Below are 23336 nucleotides of genomic sequence, written 5' to 3'. Positions count from 1 at the left end.
GACTCCCAGCAACAATGTACGTTAGTGCTTGTGCGCGCTTTGTGAGTCACAAGAGTGAGGACAGCAAACAAACAGCACGTAGTCACATGTACCGGAGCATTTTTTTTCCGCCATATCTGCACATCAAATAGAACCGCCTCAACTCTGTTCGTTTCTCGCACATGCACTCCTCTTACCCGTCTGAGTCCTGGTAGTTGATGTTGAGTCTCTTGTTGGAGCCCAGCAACTCTGGAAGATGACAAAGTTGGAGAAAAGGGTGGGGGAGGGGGGTACGGGAAAAGACAATCAATGTTTTAGTAAAAGGTTTTGGGTTTCTTTATTTCTTTTTACCTAAGCCTATAAGAAATTCCTCCAGCCGTATGTGTGTGCGTGTGTGTGTGTGTTTTCCCCACAGTTCCCCCCTCATCATCACTTCTTATCATGACAGCCCTGACAGGATGGAGAGCTTTCCTCACCCTCTGCCGTCTCACCCTTTCCCTCTCTCAGCACTTCTGACACCCTCGTGGCAGCCAAATGATTCATAAACAAATGATTGCAGAGCAGAATATGTACGACTGCGCCTCATTTAAAATGTTCGCGTCTCACGGCTCCTTGGAATTCGAACTGACGACCGTAAAAGCGAGAAGGGATGCCGGGAGAAAGCGTCAACGTTTTTTTTTTCCCCTTTCCACAGCATCACAGTATATGTCAATCAGCATGACTGAACACGTTTATTTTCCACTCACCTTGAAAGCGACACACTGCTATTTGTCCCATGTCTTCAGTATCCTAGAGTGCCACTATTCCTGCTCCTACGTCTGCCACCACAAATGAAGTGACAACTAAAACTGTTTACTAGTTTAACAAATTTTCCACAATGTCTACAAATAGAATAACTTCCAGGATCCTATCCTCGATAATAGAACTACAAAGCTGCTCAGTGTGTGCAGTGTACGCACTCTTGTGTAATTTTCCTAATCCAGGGTTTCAAAAAAAGATCTTTACTTGCAAAACATAAACTTCCTTTTCTTACGTGCCTAATCCCTTGCTCTTTAAGTATTACCTTGTACCAATCATGGGTACACGCCCAACTCTACTTGACTCTCAAAAGCCTCATTGCTAAACGTTTTAGACTTCCAAGCCTTACACATCAACACTTCTCAATCTTATTCATCTAATCCTTCGCCCGTCTCAAACAATGAGTTGCAATCTCTTCTCTCACTCAAATAAATACGATCCTGCGTCCTACGGCCGACGTCCATCAAAAAGGCCTGACTGTTCAGCGAGACCCACACAGGAGCCAGACTGCCAAGTGCTCTAGATACAGCTCCATTCACGGGACACCAATTATCCCCATTGTTTTCTCCCAAGGAAGTGCAAAATACCACACAGGAGTGTGTGTTTGGACAGAGGGAGAGAGGAAGAGGAAGAGAGCTGGACAGTTGAAGTTGGGAGATATTGGTTGTCTTTACAATCAAACCAGACGTGAGCGGCTTTTAGTTTAACAGGCTCTGACCAGTGACTCCCCTGTCAGAGACTGAAAAATCCGATCTTTTACTAATGAGTGAACACAACCAGGTTGTGCTGACTAGACTCTTCAGCGTTGAACTTGTTCCCTCCGGAAGAAGACTCAAAGTTATCGTTTTTCAGTATTAGCAAGATGTTCACAAGTGGACTTAAAGGAAGCTCAGAGAATTAGGACGCTATTCAAAAGTATCAACTGCTTACTGGAGTTAATTCAAGCTGCAAAGGAGGGAGACTCAGCAGATAAGCAAATAAAAGGAAGGCTAGACAGAGTATAGCAAAGTTGCTCCAATCTATCCTTTTGAGCTTTCAACCTCTGCATGGAACATGCTGTATTTGAAATGTTTGTGAAATCCCACAGGTATATTAAGATCTTGATCCCTGAAATATTCACACAGACATTTCTATTTTTCTGTGCTAGCCAAGATATGTGCACTAATTGATAATGCGAAATATATTCCTGATAAGATCTTGAGAATAGTATAAAATTCCAACTCCAAAATCAGTATAAAAAACTGAGTGGGTCCTCTGGACGGGTTCTTCTTTCTTGAAACGTTTAGTCTCCTCTCCAAAAAAAACTTATTCAGTGTGAGGAGTTAAAGGTATACTCAGGCTTACAAAACTAGTTGCCCACATGCAAGAGAGGACCATCAGCCTTACAACCAATCATCAGTACTCTGATAGTCATACTCGCTATAACTGCATTGTAAGAGGGGGGACAACTGGATCTGGAGGACTCCACCCCTGTTCAACGACAGGTGGTTTCATTTCACAAAAATGGCTCCCTTTACTTCAAGGAGTGAAATTTCATTATTTCAGATAGAAAGAACTAAAGAATAGGTATGTGAAGAACTAATGGTAATATTTCAGATGGACTATGGTATGACTATGGTATGACGTCACACCACATTTCTCTTGTCTCTTGTTTGCATAGCCGGGCCAGCAACATGTCCGTGTACGTGCATGTGAACAGCTACCACTCAGGGCTTAGCCCCTCCATGCCCTAAACTGCCACCATCAGAGTAGTGCAGTGCTGGAGTCACGCCCAGCAGATCAAAACATTCTCTTCCTAAAAGTATTAGTTACTATTAGTATTAGTTAAAATTATGAGTTACTTACTTCTTCACTTGAAATGTTTCTCCATAAGGTGATGCTGTTATGCTATGTTTCTATCCTTTACAAATATGCGTATAGGAGGCGGGGTGTGAGAAGGGAAAGGAGGGGCCAGGTTGCAGCTAGAGTGAAGGTAGCGAAAGGTGTGGCTTGTCAGACATCTTGTTTTGGTCTACAGACAGTGCTCAAGCACCACTTAGTGGTGAAATATCGCTTATTGCTCCGTTAACCTGGCCAGCCAAATTGATATTGTGTAGCACTCTCTGTTCTGCACATTATCAATCTGGGCCTGCTCCCATTAAATCCATTTGGGGAAAGGAGGGACATTTAGCAGAACTCTCAAGCTGATTGGACAAAGCAACCTAGTGCCCGCCTATCAAAGCTTGGTTTTAGCCAGTCACGGTATCGAATTAAAAATGTAAACAGCGGATGTCATGGGAAACCACAACAAGATAAGCTAGTCAAGGCAGTTCTTGTTGTTCTTCTTTCAAAGAAGAAACAGTGTATTCTTACAAAACAGATGTGAAGCTCCCAAGCCTTTTTCAGGCTGTAATAGGTAAAATTGATTCTACACTGAAGAAACCCTGAAAAAGTGTATATTTGAATGTTTGTAGTGATAAATTTACATTTTTACTAAAATTTTCAAAGCCAGTTTGTGAGAGACCACTTGGCTCAGAGTTCATTTTAATTCAACCGGAACCTGTAAGAGTGAACAGACCCTAAGCAGCCCAGTGCCACTGAATAATTAAACACAGAGAGAAACTTGCCAGCTGCTGTAATTTATCAGACAACACTGTCAGGTAACCACATCACCGGACGTCAGCAACCATCTGTTTTTCCAGGTGAACTGATATTACAGCAGAAATTTTCACAAGTCCGTTTTCCAAAGTCCAAGTCAAGGTTCAAGTCTTTTCCTCCGAGTCCAATTCACATTTGAATTCCCCACAATACACAAAAATAAATAACTCCTTATCAAATACATGGTAACTATTCTGTCAAAAACACTGCATTGCAGTAATATAAAGAATCCAAACCATTATAGTATTTATTTAAGCCTAATTTGTAATTTTTATTAAGGATCCCCGTTAGCTGTTGCCATGGCAAATAGCTAGTCTTCCTGGGGTCCACATTAAAAACATACAATAAAAGCACAGTACAAATGGATATTTTTAAACCTATGTTTTAACATTTAATACAACATTCAAAAACGTTTATTGGCCTCTTTGGATTATTTAGAGAATGGATACAGTTTACTAACTCAGTTAAAAATAAACCTACTGTCCGCATTAAAATAAATAACAAAAAAATAAAGAAAATAAAGAAATTCAATTCAATTCAAAAGATAAACACCTGTAAATACTGTGATACTTAATGAATTAAATTGTTTTTATTTTGTGATTAATACCTCCTGTAGGAAGATGATTCTGTTATTTTAATTGTGTCAGTTTCGGTCTTCCATACCCCATAATCCAAGATATTAGATTTTATTACTCATAACAGAGAAGGAAGTCCTGCCAAGCAATGCAACCGTGACCAACGCTGTAATATAACACAAAAACGTGAATAAAACCTCTGAGGGCAAAAGAAATTACATAATCTGAACTAAATATTTAAAAATGTAAGACTTGATGTGCTGAAAAAAAGTGGAGGAAAAAATCACTACTGTACATATAACAGATGAGAGGAATATTAGAGGAGGAAGAAATTAGAGAATTTCTGATTGAGTTCCCACTGAAGTCATGATCCAATATTCTGTTTTGTCATCTTTTCTGGTTATTGATGCTATTATTCAGCTCAGAGAAGTCAGCAAAGGAAAAATAGCCCGATTTCCAGTGCTGCTGTTTCTTTCTGTACCGCTTATGAAACCATCCATTAAAGCACAATTTTTTTTCTCCTGGTAATCATTTTTTCATAGAAATTAGATTGGTTATCCATATTTCATACTACCCTAACATTTACAACTATACAAGACTAAATATTCCATAATTTTCTTATTATCTACTACTAATATGGGAGTCAGTGTATTCCCATTCTTTCGTCACTGGTTCAGAAATCGGTTCCCACTGAGATCACCAGAGCTAAGCAGGCGGGAAACGTAGATATCACTGTGTACAGAATGGGTGCAGCCATGCTTAGCGTTTGCATTGGTTGTTTTACAGCAGCCCAGAGAAGTTCAGGAGCAGGCCCTTTGTTGAGCGCATACAGCTGGTGACTCATATTCCTGAAAACAAGAGCTTGAAGGCACAAAAAGGCACATTGATAAAGAGACAGATATAGATGGGGCTGGGCGTCGGGCTCCTCGCCAAAATGGGGTCTGAGCTGTCTCAGAAGCATGGAAAGAACAGGGCCTTTCAGGAGTTCTAGTTCCAACATGAGCCCCGCATTCTTTGCATAGCGTGCCCACCATGCTAGCCTACATGTTCCATGTCTCCATGCATCCTCCTCTTCCTCCTGACATTGGCTGCAGATAACTTAGAAAACACCCTGGAGGGTTGGAGCAGTAAATCTCAGGTATTGTGATTTTTTTCTTTTCTTTTTTTTCACAGACAGGGAAATTATGAGGTTTGCTCACTGTAGAAGCCCACTGTCCATGGGAAGATAAATTATTCAACACATGCCGCTTTAGTTGTCAGCGTGGAGGACTTCTATTGTTCTTTTTACATACAAGAAGCAAAGCAAAAAGAAAACAGCCTCGTTAGAACCTTTCAGATAGGAGTTTAAGCTTGGCGGACAAGAGAGAGGACGAGGCTTTGATGTTGAGAGGCAGCATGAATATGAAAAGTAAAGAGGCAGGGAGGAAGAGACGTCACGGAGAGGTAAACATGAATCCATATCTCCGTTCAGGTGAAACGAGGGAACATGTTTGTTTTGTTTTTTTGGCACGTCAGTCTCTAAAATGGGAGGACAGAGCAAAAAGAAAACACACACGCGAGATGAGACAAGCTTCAAGAAGGCTCAGGCAATCTTCAGAATAGGAACACCAGCAGGGTAAAGTCAATAAAAAAAGAAAAAAAGACAACAAAGAAATCTTGGTTTGCTTGTCTTTTTGTCTCATTCAACAGGACTTGCAACTGGCTGAGGCCTTTGTTGCGCTGGGTTGCATGGTTGTTCTGACACATTTTTGATCATGAGCTACAAAAACTAGGATGAGGATGCTTAAAAATAACTGAAAGCGCAGACTAGCATGAAAAGTCAAGCTTTTCACACACTAGGTTTAAATTCAATGCAGAGTTAATTACCACAAGTTAGGGCATGATTATAAATAGCTGATGAGACAAGTGATACAGGATGTTGACTTCATGAGAATAGGAAGAGATTATGGCCATATTTTTGGGTAAGGTATAAATTTCCTCTTTTCTTGTCACAATTAAAGTTTCTAACCATGCTGCAATGCCCTTGGTACCCATCAAATAAGTTTTGATGGATAGCAAGACATTTTTTAGCTGTTGAAGAACTGTTCTACTGCTTCCTCCCATGATTGGCATATCAAGAGTAATTATGTATCAATGCACTAGAAGATAAAAGCCTACCAGGATGATCATTAGGGCCACTTCTGCTTTTAATTCTCAAAAGCCAAGCTTCACCATTGCTGACAAAACCCAAGTTGTTGTTATGCCTCTGCACTTGCACTGCCATTGCACTATTGAGCTACCAGGATCGCACTCTGGAGATTTTCTACATGGTCAAAACCAGGATTTATCCTGATGGATCACGCTCATAGACTACCAGACTACCTTCCCCAGATCCTACAAAGACCATTTACAATCAAGCAGGGTCTTTATTTAGTGTAAAGTCAGCCTTAAATGATGTTTAATATAATTAAATACTTCATTCACCACAATGGAAATCTTTACCCTTATAGTCATAACTAAAGGATTGTGGGATGGGAAAGAATTAATGCGGTTTTTGAGTGAAGTGTAGCTACCAAGTTTGACTCCCAACTCAAGAAATGTGAAATAACACTACGAAAAAACTTGGGTTTCTTCCACAGAGGTTTGCCAATCAATATGTCCCCATAATTACCAAATGTCTCTAATTTAATCAAAAGAGATTGTGAATGTGGATCCCCCCCCCCCCCCCAACCATTCTTAATATACCTATCAACAGGAAACACAGACCAATTTTCACCCGTTTGTTTGTTATTAACAAACAAAAAAAATCTCCGCTTGCTGTTGGAGGTTGGGTTAAAACCCCCGCAAAGCAATGAGAAGAAGGTAAACAGCAAGGCCGCAATTGCCTGGGGCAGGACCTAAATACATAGGAGTGAGAAAAGAAGTAATTACAGGTCATCATCCATCTCTGGCAATAGAAGCTTTGTGGTTAGGTAGGAGCCTTATCAAGGGAAACACTTATCGGAGGAACACATCTATCTTGCTGCACTGATTACTGAGAGTGTAAACACAGTTTCTCAGACCAAACCACCAAGGCAGAGCGTGGGCTCGAATTTACTCCAGCTGTCCCGAAGCACTTCTAAAAAGACTGTCTCTGGAGGTCTAATGCTGGTGGAGACATACCCAAAAAGATTTACAGCTGTAATTCCAATGAAAGGCGGCCCTACAAGGTCTTAGATTCCGAGGGAGGAAATACAAATGCATATCACACTTTCCAAATTTTTATCAGTACAAGATTTTGACAGTCATGCGCCGTTTTCCCTTCCACTTCACAGTTGTGCATTCTTTTGTGTTGGAATTTCTTGTGCATTGGTCACTTAAAACACCAACAACGCACACTAAAGTTTGAAGTTATAATGTGACAGCAAGATTTTAAAATTGTAAGTTGATTGTCAAAACCTGCGAGACCCCACATATTTTCCTATATTGTTTTTTCTGTGGTTTTTTTTTGTTTTTTTTGTAGCACCAGTGGCTCATCTTTACAAAATAGGCTGACAGGAAAGGGGGTTTGAAAGAGGGGGTTAGACATGCGGGAGAGGGCCGCAGGCTGGAATCAAACCCGGATCAGCAGCGTCAAAGACTGAGGCCTCCGTACATGGGTTGTTCACACTACCCCTGCGCCATCGGAGCACGCCCACATGACCATTGAAAGCGCCACACATGCTAGGATTTTAGGCCAAGAAAATTCAAATTGTTGAATATCCCCGATTTCAGTTCAGAGCGGACTAGCTCACTCTTTTAACACAGCAGAAATAGCTCAGAAAATGATCTTAAGAGCTATCCTAATCATCAAAGCATCCTTAAGATTGTCGGAAGGGGAAGAACCCGGCATTGGTGTTTGTTCTGCTGTTGTTCCATGCTGCTGAAGCAAAGTCTGTACTTTACGTGCAGAGACAAAGAGCCCATCGAGTTATGCTATCATCATACTTTAAGTGCCAGCCATGAGGGGTTTCCCAACATTTGAGTTCCCTGGGAGACAATAAATGTGATGCACATATAATGGGGGGAAAAAAACAAAGAAATAATTTCTGTACTCAGACACTGAACAGGCAGCTGAGCTGATGGAGTTTTACTGTTCCCTAAAGCTACAGAGTTAAAGCCTAACTGCTTATACATATTTACACAGGATGCTTCATCATTTCTTCATTAGTTAGAGCAGCACTGCATGGTGTAAACATGGCAAATTAGGTCTTAAGAAACCCCCCTCCCCCCTCCCATCAAAGTTCAAACATTCCCAGGTTGCTACATCTAATAATTAACTGCATTGTTAAAAACATAGAGACTAATCTTCCATGGTGAGGCTGGCAACTGGGTCAGACACATTCAATATAGGCTGAAAGGAGCCAATGGGGAAATGAAACAGATCATCTGCTGTGTCTTTGCCCTTTGTTTAGGTGTGTGTGCCAACCAGGCTTGCTACATCTGTTTGTTTACCCTGAAAAAGGAGCAGCTTTAGAATGGGCATAAACACACCTGCAGGTCCTGTCTTACATAACGCATCTCAACTCTGCACCTTAGGGACTGAACACTTTACATACCATTCAAATCATCTGTTTACTCTGCTTACCCAATGCACTGCACAGCCCCTCCTCTATTTCTGCATGCTCTTCCAACAGCTAGGAGACCTCAGGCTCTGTGCAGAACTGTTTTGCTATCCAAAGCACTGACTTTGAAGGAAGGTTTGTTGGGTATATCCACTTACTAATATTTATCAGATATAGGACAAAATGCATTTTCAAGCCACTATCATGGGTATCCAACGCAATAGCCCATTCTTAAACTATAATATAAATTGGTCATTGGTCTGATTCAGGACAGCGACGAGTCCGCATATAGGCAGGACGTCGGTCCACTGGTGCAGTCAGAATCACCTGAGGCTTAACCCTCTCGTGACAGGAGATGACGGTGGACTTCCAGAGAACTTCCCCAAAACTGCCTTCCTTCATCTTCCTCAACAACACCGTGTCTGCAGTGGATCACCTCCGGTTTCTAAGAACCGCCCTTTCCGGGGATCCGAGCTGCTCCTCACGCATAGGCAGTAATCAGAAGAAGGCCCAGCAGACACTTCACTGATGATCGTCCAGCACTGTGTCGTGATTGGAGATGTGAGCGTCTTCCCTGATTGGCGTGCGTGCCATGAGATGCCAGTCTGGCTGGGTCGAGGGGGTCCAGTGCCCTATGTCTCACCCTGTGCCTCTTTGGTCTGGACACGGAGCTGCTGCTCCTGCTCCTGTGCTTTACAGATGACCTACCTCTATGCAGAGTGTATGCCTAACTTAGGATGAAGCCTTGTGTCTGTCAAGAGTGGGACTGCTAAAGCCTTCTAGAGTCAAGTCCTCCTGCTACCCCCCCCCCCTCCAATTGCTGGTATTGAGTGCTGTCTTTTGTAGGCACCTTCTATCGTTCTCATCAGTCTTAAGACTGTGTCCCTCCAGATGGCAAACTGGATCATGTACACCTACTCAACACAAACACGCTTATTTCTACACATATACTCACCCATCCACAAGAACACACACACAGGCACAATTTCATCAACACACAAATAATGAAATAGTTCGAAAGTTATGCAAACATGGGCTATTATTATGTTAATGTGACCTGCCTACTTTGATGCTGGATCCAGTCTCTGTTGAATAAAGTCAACCATGCAACCAGTTCTGTGGAGCAAAACTATCCTGGCACATATAGGCAAACCTCTTATTTATTTAGTATCCCTGAAAAGTTCCAACAGCACATGTTGGTGGGGAAAAAAAATAAAGCAACTGTTTCAAATGTGAAACAAATACGTGATCGAAATATGCTGTAATAACTGTGCTTTAGGCAGTAAAAGTGAGTAAAAGTGAGAACAATAATGACATCAAAATTCAAAAGAAGATCCTCAGCAGAAAGCACTTCTAGAAAAAGATTCATCTAAAAGAGCTAATTTTTCTTTAATCTCCTCTCATTTACAGATGACTTCAAAAACAGAGAAAGCACAAAGCAAGGCAGATATGGAATAAACCATTAGAAACGACTGCAACGTGGACGTGGTTTCCTGCACCAAAAGCAAAAGAGGGCATGTGAATGGTGGGCCTTTATCTAATCGTTTACGGCTATCTCTGAACATCCACATGTACGCACCTCAAAGGTTTTTCTATGAGATTTTATCCGTTTTGCAAAATGTCCATGAGGATGGGGGCGTGAAAGTTCCTACTGGTGAATAACCGTTCTCACTGTAGAATGATGGACCTCAGCTAGCATGAAAATGCTGTTATAACCAATACACATTGCATTTCTGCTCAGTATTTTTAGTGGCCTACATTATCGACACTCCGGCATCACCTTCCTCTACTGCGCTTCCAAGAATTTTTTGGACACTCTTAAAAAATTATGTTACACAAATGCTACAGTCATCACTCCATGTATACTGCTCATATGTACCATTGCTAACGTATATGCACAACCACTACTAAAATACTGCAGCCTCGACTCAACCCTACTGCTTTGTCTGCACATCTAATGATTCACCCACCTCAGGATGCCGGATGCTTAAAAACTGAAAGTAAAACTGCCAGCATGAGCTTCCTTCTGATTAATTTGGCATGATAAGATGTGATTACATGGGGGCACTCGTGGAGCATTGAAAATAAGGTAGTCACGAACCCACTCCAGCTGATTTGGTTAAAAAAAAGCACGTTGAAAAACTGATGGAGTGATGAGGTATGGATTGTGCAGCCAGCCATCAGCAGGATTGAACAACGTAAACAAGACTCGGAAATACTTTCCAACAAGAAGAATATGAAGGTGAGATATTTCAATAAAGTTTGAGACATTTGTTTCATCCAACATCAAGATTGCTTCACTGAGTTTGTCCGCCATTATTGTTCACAGCTGTGCAGGTTTCTACAGTTCATATTTTCAAGTTGGAATTTAGCAAGAAAATTGTTTATAAAAATTGGAAATCCATTAATGCAAGGAGAGTGTGGACTAGTGCTGGTGTTTGGTGGATGTTCCATATTCACAAGACTGTTAATTAGGTCACAGACCAAAGGTGCCCATGTCTAATCAATAGTTTTTAATCAGACCGTAGCAGTATGATTGGAAAAGGCCTCCAGGCTCTGGTGCTGCTTTGAACAGTGAACAGTTGGCTAAAGCAAGTGGTTTCAGCTGGTTTTAAAGCTTCTTTAGGGATCAACTCGCACTGCCAAATTACACGGCCAACGAACTCCCACCTGATGACTGAGGTGACTGTCTTCTGTAATTGAGAACTGTTTTTCTAAACTTTAATTAACAGAAAAGGGGCCGATAGAACTTTTACTGAGATGTACGATGTTGGCTTTGTGAAAAATGTGTTTGCAAAAGAAAGTTATAATAGCAAATTACAACACACAACCAATACTGCAGATAAGTCTGCTCCTTCAAAGTGCCAGTGGTGATGAGGCAGCCTAAGCGGTGCAATAAAAACACCAATGATTTTTAATGAGGTAAACTCTTCAAGAATCTAAATTGTATTTTTTTCTAATTACGCCCTGTGGCTTGGGATAGATATTAGGTGTGTGGCTGCTTCTAACACGAGAAAGCAGAGGAAATATGTATTGTATTTAATCTGTTGTTAAGGATTGTAGTCACTTCTTTCCTGTAATAATTGAATAATTGAGTGAAAATGTGTTTTGACGCTGTATTACACAGATGCATCTACCAGGCCTTTTCTGGGCAATACTGATTTCTGGTTTTCAATTAGGCCTGGCCTTATGGTACCTTTTGGAACAATTCCAATTTTCTATTGACAGCAATATAATATTTTTGCTTTACAGATGGCCTACAATAGTCCTTCCAGTGAAACAATGTCTTTCTTTAAGAGTGGACTCAGAGCTGGGTAGGTTCCTCCACCAGCTTAGATTTACAGACCAAACAATGCCTTATCAGTAACAGATTAAATAAGAGTGGCTGTATTAGAATTAGTAGTATTTTTGTGACTCCTTCTTTGGTTGAACCTTGTCGGTAGATGTGCCTAATTTTGATTACTCTAGATACATTTCTGAAGAAAAAAAAACTAAGTGATCGTTTCAGCCATTCAAACCCTCATTTTTTAATCTATAATTCATATGTTTGCCTGTAATATTTGGTTAGATTGGGGTTTAGGGTTAGAGCACTATTGATATCTAGACTTGTGTGAGTTTGCATACATTAAAAAGGACAGATGAGCCACAGTTCAACTGCAACTAACTTAAATTAGGACTTTATTCCACTTATTCCTTGATAAGCATGCAGATTTTTGTAAGAAGTCTGAGGTTAAAAGTAGCTGGAAAATGGCTATTGATGTGTTTGTGAGTTTCGGCTAGGTTCCTTTCAGTGCCCAGTTTGTCGCATTTCCACCAGGTTCATCCACGCCAGCTTTATGACAATGTTCAGGGAAACCAATCCTCTCTCAAGTAAAATGTATTATTCTAAAACTGATATCTAATTGAGGCAAAAAGCGAACAAAACAATGGAAATATGTCAGTTGTAATCAGACATGTATACACCTGAGTTGTACTATTACATCAGTGAATTTCCAATTTCCATGCCACACACCCAACAATTCAGTTAGTAGAATTTATGACGGCATATAAAGGACATATATTGGGCTGGTGGGACAGATCATACTGCTATATACAGGGGCGCCATATAGGGGGGAGGGGGGGCAGTTAGGACTATTCTAAGGGGTTGCTGACTGACAGGAGCCCAATAAAAGAAAGATTATATACATATATGAGCTTTTTGGGATTTGACTTTTTTTCACGGGGCCCAATTTTCTTGTGGCACCCCTGAGTATATATACAATATAAAGTGTTAACTGGACTATTGTCTTCCACATCTAAAAGGATGTGATACTGTTTTCAAACATCAGATGAAAGATTAATACCAGAGGGCTTTTTAAATACGGGCAATATGGCTCCCTATCTAGGGTATCACGTTATAGGGGGCATGACTAGCGACACAAAAAAGACACATTTTCAGCAGCTTATTTGCATTGCCAGTCATTTAGGAGTGGGTGCGCCCTGTGTTTTGCTAATGTGGATGTCTGGTTCAAGTAAAAAATTGTGACCAATCAAGTCTGCCTTGTCCAGTTGTGACGGTCTTAATATTTGTGTTCACCTTCTCCTACTTTTATTGATTCATGTAAGCAGTCAGAGGACATACAGTTACATTTTTAGCCTATGAATACGTGTTCATTGACTGTTTTAACTGAAGGAGTGCCATTTGGCTTTTTTCCACTCTTGTATTAATGGTTATTAAATGTTCCTTAAGTTTATCTTTTGTCTTTTTGGTTCATCTGTTGGCAGCTAAGGTCAAGCCACACAGACAGTCTGGCAACAGTTTGGTTTTATTGTAGGGCTGTTTCACCTTTCTTTGCCAAACGGAGATACTGAAGACTGAGGATCGCTGCATTGTGGTAGCAGTATTACAACCCGCTTCCATTAAAAACAAGATGGTCGTCTATAAGACATGTTTGTTTGAGCTGTTAATATTCATACAGAGCAAAAAAAAAAAAAAAACTTCAAACATCGGTATCCGTTCGTTGTAATTAAGCCTTGTATTTTTTTGCATAAATTCATATATTTACACAGAGGTTAGGTTCCTGGATTAGAGTATCATACAATGTTCAAATAAGATGATCAAAAAATCTGCATAACCCACATACAAATTGTCAAAGTAAAAGTTAGATGATTAAAACAGAAGTTGTATAAATTTTTCACAATAAGCCAGAGGAGCCATTAAAGCAATTTCACTTGTTCCCATCATATTAAATGTCTGTGCGTAGCAAGCACACTGTTATTCCGACACATCTCATTACAGTGTGTAGAACAACAGTGAAGCAAGGCGAGATATGACATGAAAAGAAAATAATAAAAAAAAAAAAAGAAGCAGAATAGCAAAACAGGATTTTCTACTGCTGATTCCTATTAGACTGAGACGGCTCAATTCCCACATGGTAGACACTCCCCTCCACCCCTTCCAACCAAGTACACGTACACACACACACGCACATACACACACGATAAAAAGGTCTTGTAAGACAATTATACAGAGTCTGCACCAAAAGCAAGCCAACAGAAGCTCTGTTGTCTTTGAATTAGAGACTCCAGTGCACACAAAAGAAAGTTCGGACAGGTTTTCGGTAACAGAGCAAACACAACTATCTGGGACGTGGCTGATTGGCAACTTGCTTTTTTAGTTTTAGAAGAAAAGAAATGAACCAGAAGAAGACAAGTTTCAGACGGAGCTATGTGTAGCCTAAAGGCAGTAATAAAAGGTTGGTAATGCTAAATTAAGTGATACTTTTGACTGAACACACACACGTACACACACAAACACACACACACACACACACACACAAAAATCCTCCAACACACAAGGTAATTCCTTTGGTAAATTCCCAAGCAATCCTAGACAGCCTACCCCATCTGTCACGGGAGGTAAAGGTTCAGGATTAGTGTGTGTGTGTGTGTGTGTGTGTGTGTGTGCGTGCGTGTGTGTGTGTGTGTGTGTGTGTGTGTGTGTGTGTGTGTGTGTGTGTGTGTGTGTGTGTGTGTGTGTGTTTTACAAAGCAAGAGCAGGTAAACCCAAAGCCTCGGTCTTGGCTGCCAGCCGGCCAAGACTGTTTATCCCGGTTAATTGATTAGGTAATGGGCAAACTACACCAACCTGACGCTGCACAGGAAACGTAAAGGAACGGTTAGCGGAACAAAGGAATAAACGATGAAAATGTATGTGTGAAAGCGGCAACAACTCTAGTTTCCATCTGAACCACAGCCACGCATAACTTTGCCTCTTCTTAGGTGTTCTTAAGAGGAGCAAGCTCCTAATCTGACATCGGGACAGATGGGGAGATCCTAATTCAAAGCAGAAGACCAAAGGGTGGGGGGTGGGGTAGCAAGAGGCTGGAGAAAGAAGCCTGGGTGTGACTTGGTTACTGCTAATTGGATGCAGGGGTAAGCAGCAAGACTAGCGTGGTGAAAAGTGAAAAATGACACTAACACTTGAAGCGCATATGTCCACGTGTAAATCATGTGTCTGCAAACACGCGTGCATGAAATTGCAGCTCAATTGAGATAAGAGTTTATGGGTGAAAAAAATCCTATTTAGATGTGCCAAATCCAAATCCATCTGTATAGAAGACCTTTATCTAAACATTTTGGAATAAAAATCCATGTCTAAATAAAGTCGGCAACCTCTTGCTTGAGATTGAACACATTATTTGGGGCCATTGTGGATCCTGGGGTGAGAAATATTAAGTGTGTGGGCCCAATCTACGCGATCTGTTTGTCTACTGACTAGCACTCCATTTTGTTTATTATGTGTTTACCTCCTTTTGAACAGCAGTTTTATGTGGGCTAATGGGGTGCAAAGTCAGTGCTGATGCAAAGAAGAAAAACGTCGGCTCCACGTGTTTGTTTGTATATGGAGTTGGCCTACATATGACACCGTTTGTCACCCAACCTCCGTCTTTGAGCTGAAGGGAGGGTATGAACGCTGTCCAACATCTCCGTTTTACTTGAGTCAGCAGCACGCAATTATTACCCATTCAACAAATAGTTGAGTTTTTACATTGCCATGAACTAAGAGGGAGCCAAAAACAGAAAGAACTCCTGCTTCAAAATGGAGAAGTTAAAGGTACAGCTACCCGTATTTTCAAACCAAATGCTGCGTTGAGGAAAGTTTTGATGCTGGAAGAGACAAAGAATCAGCTGTTTGGTTGACAAGAGTTATGTTTGCATGAGTAAAGAGCAAGCTTTGAAAACTTAGAACTCTACTAGCTCTTAAGCATTTGTTATAGCAACGACTTACTAGTGATTTGTTTTGGTACACGTGGCACTGGTGAACTGTATAATATGGACTGAACAAAGAAGAAGAAAGACAACCTCCAAGTTCTTCAACTTACTAAAGACCAAAAGCTAGACGGTTGAAACTTGGTATTACAGTGGTAAAATAATCCCAAACACACATCCAAACCTGTTCTAGAGCAAATAAAGCAGATCAAAATAGGCTTTTGAAACGGACCGTACCTCCTATCGTTATTAAAAATTAGCACACTATTCTTAAAACCCCAGTCCATTCCAGGAAACTAACCGATTTTAGATTGATCTACTGGTTTTGAGTGGTCAAAATGATTTACATGATTTACACTTGAGGCAACAAGAGCGGATGTAAACTTTTGACCGGGAGAGTACAATTGATTGAAGTAGTAGAAGTTTGTTTGAACGAGGGTAACATTTGAAAGAATATGAATGTAATTGTATTGAGGATTTTTTTCACACTGTTATAGACCCTTGAGAAATGAGTCATGCTGATAGAAAAATTTAATTTATTTGAATTTTCTCTGAATTTGCAACGAGCCAACAGTTTTCACAGTCTAGACAGTAGCTGCTGCTGTTGGCCTCCAAATGATCATTAGTCATGGTGGTAAGTGGAGTTTATATTCTTTAGGTAGGAGAAGGCTGACTCATGAGAATAAGTGGAGCTGAATATTGCCCTTAAGAGAAGATCACACTTCAGCATATTTGGGTGAGCATAGTAAAAATGTTGTCTTTTTAAAAAAAGGATGGTATTCCTTTACACGAGACTAAAATATATTTTCTGACATTAGCAAGAGAATGCTACAAAAACTGGTTAAACCATAAATCCTCCTATAGAATTTTTACCTCGGCAATTTTCCTAAGAGCTTTTCGTTTTTCGCCTCTGATTCACAATCATAGAACATTACAGGAGGAGCTGACCTGTAATCATCTGCAATTGGAGGCAAGCAGCGCTCCAGTCTTCAGCCTCAGGACACTTTAGGAGAAGAACAGGAGGAGGCGGGGTTGAAAAGCCTCTCATGTGGGCGACTCAGTCCCAACCTGACTCAAAACTCCCCTTAAGGGGAAACAGGGTTTTTAATCATTTTAAGTGGGACTTAAAAAGGGTCCTGGCCCTGGTCAAAAATTGGTCAGACCACTTGACCGCCTGGTGGGTCGGGTGGTTTGTTCCCATTACTAAAGGTTGGCAGACATTGGCTATATGGAAATTTGGTAGGAAAGTTTATTATTTATTTTGTGATCTGTAAACATTTCTCAAAAACAATTGGAACAGTTCCATATTAAATTATCTTGTATTGAACCAAACTGTAAAGAGCTCCATTGCTCAGCGTCACCGTAGGATTGACAGTCTGCTGCTATTGTAGATAAAAAAAAGCCAAAATCCACCAATAACTAAAAAAATAATCTCTCCAGTATACACTGCTAAAAAACTAAATGCTATCGTTAGTGTGTCATGTTAACAATGAAGGGATGCTCACATCATTCAAACATTATACATGGATCGCTGACACTGTAGTCAAATGAACTGCTTTGAATAGCCCAAGGTCCAAAAAGTCTTATATTAGGCATGACAGAAGAAGGGGTTGGGTCATCTGTACGTCCACGCAAAACACATTGCAATCATGGAAGTATTTGATAAAAAGAAACCTTTCATCTTCAATGGCTCCTATTCATGGAGGGTTAAACAACAGACAAAACTCCACTCCCAGCGTGGAGAGGGCAGGTTCGTTGGCTGTGGTCACTAAAAGCAATCTATAAGCAGAACGGTGAGAAGGGCTGGACACCTACTGTCACCTAGCCCTAAATTCTTCTAGTCTAAATTCTTCTGCAATATTCTTAGGGGATTAAATATTAAAACATTCAGCAACCCATCACTCTACATCAGCAAGGATTCATTACTAGGATTAATCGCTATATAATGGCATCTGTGGAAATGGCATTTTCAGCAAGTTTAAGTCTTTGACTTAAAACCTAGACAGTGTGGTGATATGCCCAGCTCATGGGACTCAAGAGATTTTAACAATACTTTTGACAACTCAGAATCCCGATTTTAACAAAGAGTAAATGTTTAATAGACGAGAAATTTTGGTCTAAAAAATTCAGCAATCGTATATTTTGAATCTGTTTTGGATCATTAAACCTAGAAAAAAAAATTCATCTGGAAGAGAAATAAACACTTGTTGTAATACCAGCTGTATGCATGATATGTGAGTATTTAAGTTCCTTTATATCCATTTGTTGTGATGCAAGGCAAAGGCTGGCATTTAATTTGTGGTAATTGCATCAAGAACAAAAATATATTAGGTTCTATTTTAAGAACTGGGACCGGTTTATTTATTTTTAAAATTTACACAAAGCCCAGGAACCCAGAAAGCATGCATTTACTTTTCCCTGTGACTACATACAAACTGTGTTTGCATATGCTAAGCAAAAAGAGGCAGTCGGCCCACTTATTGACTGATCCCTAACCTGATGTCAGCAGATGGCTGATTGCAGAGGAAACCTCCCATCTCAGCTCCATGTCCATCAAGTCAGCTGCAGTGGTAAAGGTAATCCCCTTCTGGCTGCAGACCCCAGCCAGCTTTTTATAGAGCTACCTGCAGCTAAACACCAACTGGGAACACACATATCTTGTCATGCAAAACTGGTTGCAAAAAGGACTTTTTTATATAACATTGTTAAGCATGTTTATTCTGTGTCAAAGACCTTAAGTTTCGGTAAATCCTATACATGCAGAAACACTTGTGTTACCATCTTATAGTTTTGTCTCACAGAAGATCATCCAGTGCAGTGGTTCCCATATGTTTTCTCACAAGTACCACCCAAATAAATACCAGGTTTTCCATGTACCACCATATTTAGAGACTTTTTAAAGCAATATTATAAAAGGACTTGTCCTTTTGCAGTCATTGTTATGCCGTAAAAACAAAAAAAGGAGAAAATAAGAGAAACAGCGTCCTACAAATGACAATTGTGCAGTTGGTAGGTGGATACTGTTTATTAATGGATAATCATTTTTACTGTAAAGATTAAATTTGCTAGTTTAAAGTGGAAACATTAACAGAGAGCTCTCCTGGAGTTAGGCAGGGGTTTCTCACCAGCCCCAACCTCAACATTCAATATGGACACTTGAACATAAAACTTGCAATAGCCAGGGTAAAAAAAAAAAAGAAAACTTGTATTTGCGATTCTGAATATTTGTATCTCTAATCTTTTACACAGAAAATATTATACAGTCTCTTTTAGTGAATATATTAAAAAACACACATTTTGTTCTTTCAGAACAAAATGCAAATAAATGCGTTGGTATGGTAACAGCTTGTGTTCTTAGACACGTCGCTGACCAACCCAACTCTCACTGGTTTGTCCTTAAACAACTTTTTGTCTTTTTCTGCCATTCATCTCTATATATATTCATTTATTTACAATATGCAAATAACTAATGACACAATTCTGAATAGGTTCCATTAACAGCAGCCCAAGTACCCATAATCATCGATCTACTCCCTACTGATTCCATAACTATCAGTGAGCCCCTTTTACCCAAAAACATTTAGTCCATGGAGCAGATACTTCTCTCTAACATATGCATCCTGCCTACTCCAGGCCTGGGGCTTATGCTGAAGGTTTAGTGCTGGGTTTGCCTAACAGCTCCATAAAAGCTGAAAACTACCAGACCTCCCCTAAGAATTTGCACTAATGGACAGGCTTCGCCATCACACTGACACTGAAATTTACCATGAGGTCACCAAGGGGCCCTTTCAAAGGAGCATGCTTTATTGGACTTTAAGAGTCCTTTTATAATGACTGGGCTCATCCTCCGTTCTCTTTTCCTTTTTCGTGACAGGGCAAATAAAAGCGGAAGACTTACAACCAGATGTCCACATGAGGACCTTCGGTGTTAGAACCCATTGGTTTAAAGACGCAACTCAACAACATAACCAATAAAGGTGGCATCTTCAATCAGCAACAATCTTGCCACGTCTATCACAGGACAGGACTATAGTAAGACGATGTTAAAATAAGTAAACACTTAGCCAGGGTACTCTGTACCACCTTATTTTTGGACTGGGTGTTTCTCCAGCCTCTCAAAGCGGATCACAACAAGCCCGTCAATCCTTACTCATCGACAGGGTTCTCTAAATAGGAGAGCGCGGAGGTCATCTGTGAAGCCCTCGCTGGCAGCTGCAGTATCTGATCTGCTGCTGTCTGACATTCGTGGCTCTGTCCAAGTTGGTGAATGGACATGCCATGGATTCTGCCTTGTGAGAGTTCTCCAGAATCAGCGAGAGCAGGACTGAGACAGGAAGTTACAGGGGGAAAAAATAAAGGCGTCTCAAAGAGGGCATGGGTGTGAGATTGCGACGATAGCCTTGAACAGAACTTTTCAAAATGTATGTGTTTGTCTAACTGCATTTATATGAAAAGTAGTGTTAATATATTTGATCTTATATTAGATCTTTTCTGTCATTCTGATCTTTGTGAAGCGATGTAAGGAGTCTGACAAGTTGGGTCATCTTTAGGAGCTACTTTTAGTCCATCTACTTTTTTGGATCAATCATTTCCACAAAACAATTTCAATTTTGATTAAGTCACTGTGATTTTCTTTGCCATTTAAACATTATACTAGGTACTTATTTAGCATGCTGTGAATTAGAATTATGATGCAATTTGACCAGAAATAAAACAACCGCAAAAATGCAACTCCAAAAAACAAGTTCTAATAATAAACTTACTTCCTTTTGAACAGCAGTTTTATGTGGGCTAATGGGGTGCAAAGTCAGTGCTGATGCAAAGAAAAAAACGTCGGCTCCACATGCTTGTTTGTATATGGAGTTGGCCTACATAAGTAAACTTAACATTTACATGTAACACACCTTGTGAATGTATTTATTCTATGGAGTATAATGATTTTATATAGAATAAATGTAATTTATTACCTGCACAATTGTAAATGATGAAACCACCAGAAGTAAATTTATAAGAAAGAATGCTGAAAATTGTCTGGACATTTCCACACAGAGGTAAAGCAGGATTAATCAATCTAACATAAGGATTAAAGGTTTCCTCAAATACTTATTTAGTGAGAAAGTGTAGACAGACATAGTGTTTCTGACTTCATAGAGTGTATTCATTGACTTTAAATAAACCTCTAGTGGCTTTGTTTTTTTTGTTTTTTTATAAAACAATGTTTATTTTGAGGCTGATAGCTTCAGTCATATGAATAAATAATATGTTTATTCATTCAACAGTAGTATCGGATCAGTATCGGGTATCGGCCGATACAGTCATCGTATTGGATTGGATCGGGAAAAAACTGGATCGGTGCATCTCTACTGCAAATCTCTGGAGACAAATTCTGTCACCTGCACCCAATCATTAGAGAGCAGCAGGGGTCCCTGCAGTCATCACAACCAGCCCGAACTGCCAACGGGGACAATAAAACTCTAACAGTAATAACTGCGGGATGCCTCTTTAATATACCTTTAGTTACCAATAGTGGTGTCACAAGTATGCGTCACTACCACACATATGTGCTGATGGATTGTGAGAGGGGCGCTATATTCAAATCTTCCAAACAAAAAAATAAAATTATAGGTTGTACGGACTCTGTTCGCTTCATTACTGTCAAAACAGCACCCATTTAACTGGGCTTTTCAAGGCTGATGAAGAGTGGGTTTAATTAAAGGACGCACACTGTGGAATTCCCAGGACCGGTATGGCCGTGAGTTTTGACTGTCCAGCTAGATATTACTGACACCTCCGTTTAACCACTTGTTATAAACCCAACCCACGTTACAACTCCCATCCTAATGGTGTCACAAAACACAGAAAGAATCCGTCTGGTCTGACAATCAAAAGAAGAAGCATAGAATAAAGCATTTTTCAATTTAAGTACTGTTATTAGCTAACAGAAAACAATGAAAGTAGACTGCAGGATTAGTATGACAAAGCTTTTTTTTTTTACTTTCCAAACTGTGACTTTTTAAAATCTTGGTAAAAAAAAACAGTCCAATGTCTACTCTTGGTAAGAAAGAAATATATTGTTATTTAGTTCATATAACAGTTATTTATTTAATTAACTTCTGATAGCTTTCGGACTAAAGAAACCTACTTCAAGGCACTTTCTACCATAGTTGATGAGTGCAGATCAATGGCATAAACCTGCTTAACATAATGTTGTGTGTTTTACCAAATGAAGGACACACACTGTCTTGACTACTGAAATATACTGTTTAAAGAAGAAAATGTGTAAAAATGTTTCCTGACACAAAATAATTGAGTTTAATTACAACAGAATGAATACTGAAGGTTTTGTGGGGGGGGGGGGAAGAATATAAAGTTTAATCATTATTTTTACATATTAATTTAAATGACATTTTTTTTTTATTATATTTAAATCTACATTTTTAAACATCTGTCAGGATTTTATACAGAGGATCAAGCCATAAGGATAAAAAAAAATATATCAATAAAATGCTGCTAAGTTAACGAGAATGATAACGGAAAGTCTCTAGCACCAAATATTCTGACCAAAATATGACAGAAGAAAACCCAGAATCACAATTAAGGTAAGAAGGACAATCATCAGTGAAAGGAAAAGCCAAAGCTCACTGTGAAGAAACTACAGACCACCACGACACAAACAGGAGTTTCTGTCCACTTATCAAAGCTTCACTTCAACCATATGGGCCCATTGCTAAAAGAGTTCATGAAAAAGTCCTGGAGACTCCCCGGACCTGTGAACAAGTAAATACTGTGGCGAGATGAATTTATATTAAAATCGTCTGATAGGGAAAATTACCTCCATGGGGGATCTAATTAAAAATATACTACCTCTAGGAAGCCAACATCAAATAATCTTGAGAGATTAAAAAATGTATTTGCTGGTCATTAAAGTCTGTTGGGTTGAAAGGAGACAGCCTAACATCCACAAAAAGACTAACATCCACAAATGTGGCGTAATGCAGCTCTACTAAATCCTTCACTGGTTTTCTTGCTTTATAAAAATCCATTTTCCAAAGCCTACAATTTTGACCTGGAACAACCCAAGACACCTTTGTATTTAGCTCCACAAAACACAACAGAGAACCTTCTCCTTCCCCTGCGCTGTTGCCTCAGGCGTTGTGAAAGCAACAGATAAACAGAGGTACCAAACCAGGCAGGAGCACTTTTAATATTCCCTGCCAAGCCGTGCCCGCTCACTGACTGCGTTCTGTGCGAAGAACAGAACGGGCTTTTTTTCCTGACAGCCACCGCTTTGTTCCCAGAGCTTGTCACTGAGCAGCCAACCATCCTGCTAAAACCCCAAAGCAGATAGCGCCACAAAGAGATGCCGCTCCGACGCCCCAGCCGAGGCACCCTAAAGCTTCCCTGGCTCTGGGTGAGGATGCACGTCGTCATTTACAACAATGCAACAGAAAAAAAGAGAATACATTTGGTGCCTGGTGTGAAAAACACGCAGAAAACAAACTCTGAAGGAGTAAAGCCCCTCTGAACCTCCTGG

The 23336-nt window shown here is 40.1% G+C and overlaps 1 protein-coding gene across 7 annotated transcripts in view; it reads right to left on the bottom strand.

Moving 5' to 3' along the window:
* LOC105920296 (caskin-2) overlaps positions 1–23336 on the bottom strand; it is a 65195-nt gene that overhangs the window by 38267 nt on the left and 3592 nt on the right. For all 7 annotated transcript variants that reach the window (XM_036142336.1, XM_036142335.1, XM_036142340.1 and 4 more), the window contains exon 3: positions 177–228. In XM_036142336.1, coding sequence (XP_035998229.1) covers positions 177–228 — 52 coding nt within the window. The remainder of the gene's footprint in view (positions 1–176; positions 229–23336) is intronic.

This window comes from Fundulus heteroclitus, chromosome 10 (genome assembly GCF_011125445.2).
Source record: "Fundulus heteroclitus isolate FHET01 chromosome 10, MU-UCD_Fhet_4.1, whole genome shotgun sequence".
In the NCBI taxonomy this organism is placed as follows: Eukaryota; Metazoa; Chordata; class Actinopteri; order Cyprinodontiformes; family Fundulidae; genus Fundulus; species Fundulus heteroclitus.
The sequence above is the reverse complement of the archived record's forward strand: the minus strand, read 5'-3'. Positions and strand labels throughout refer to the sequence as shown.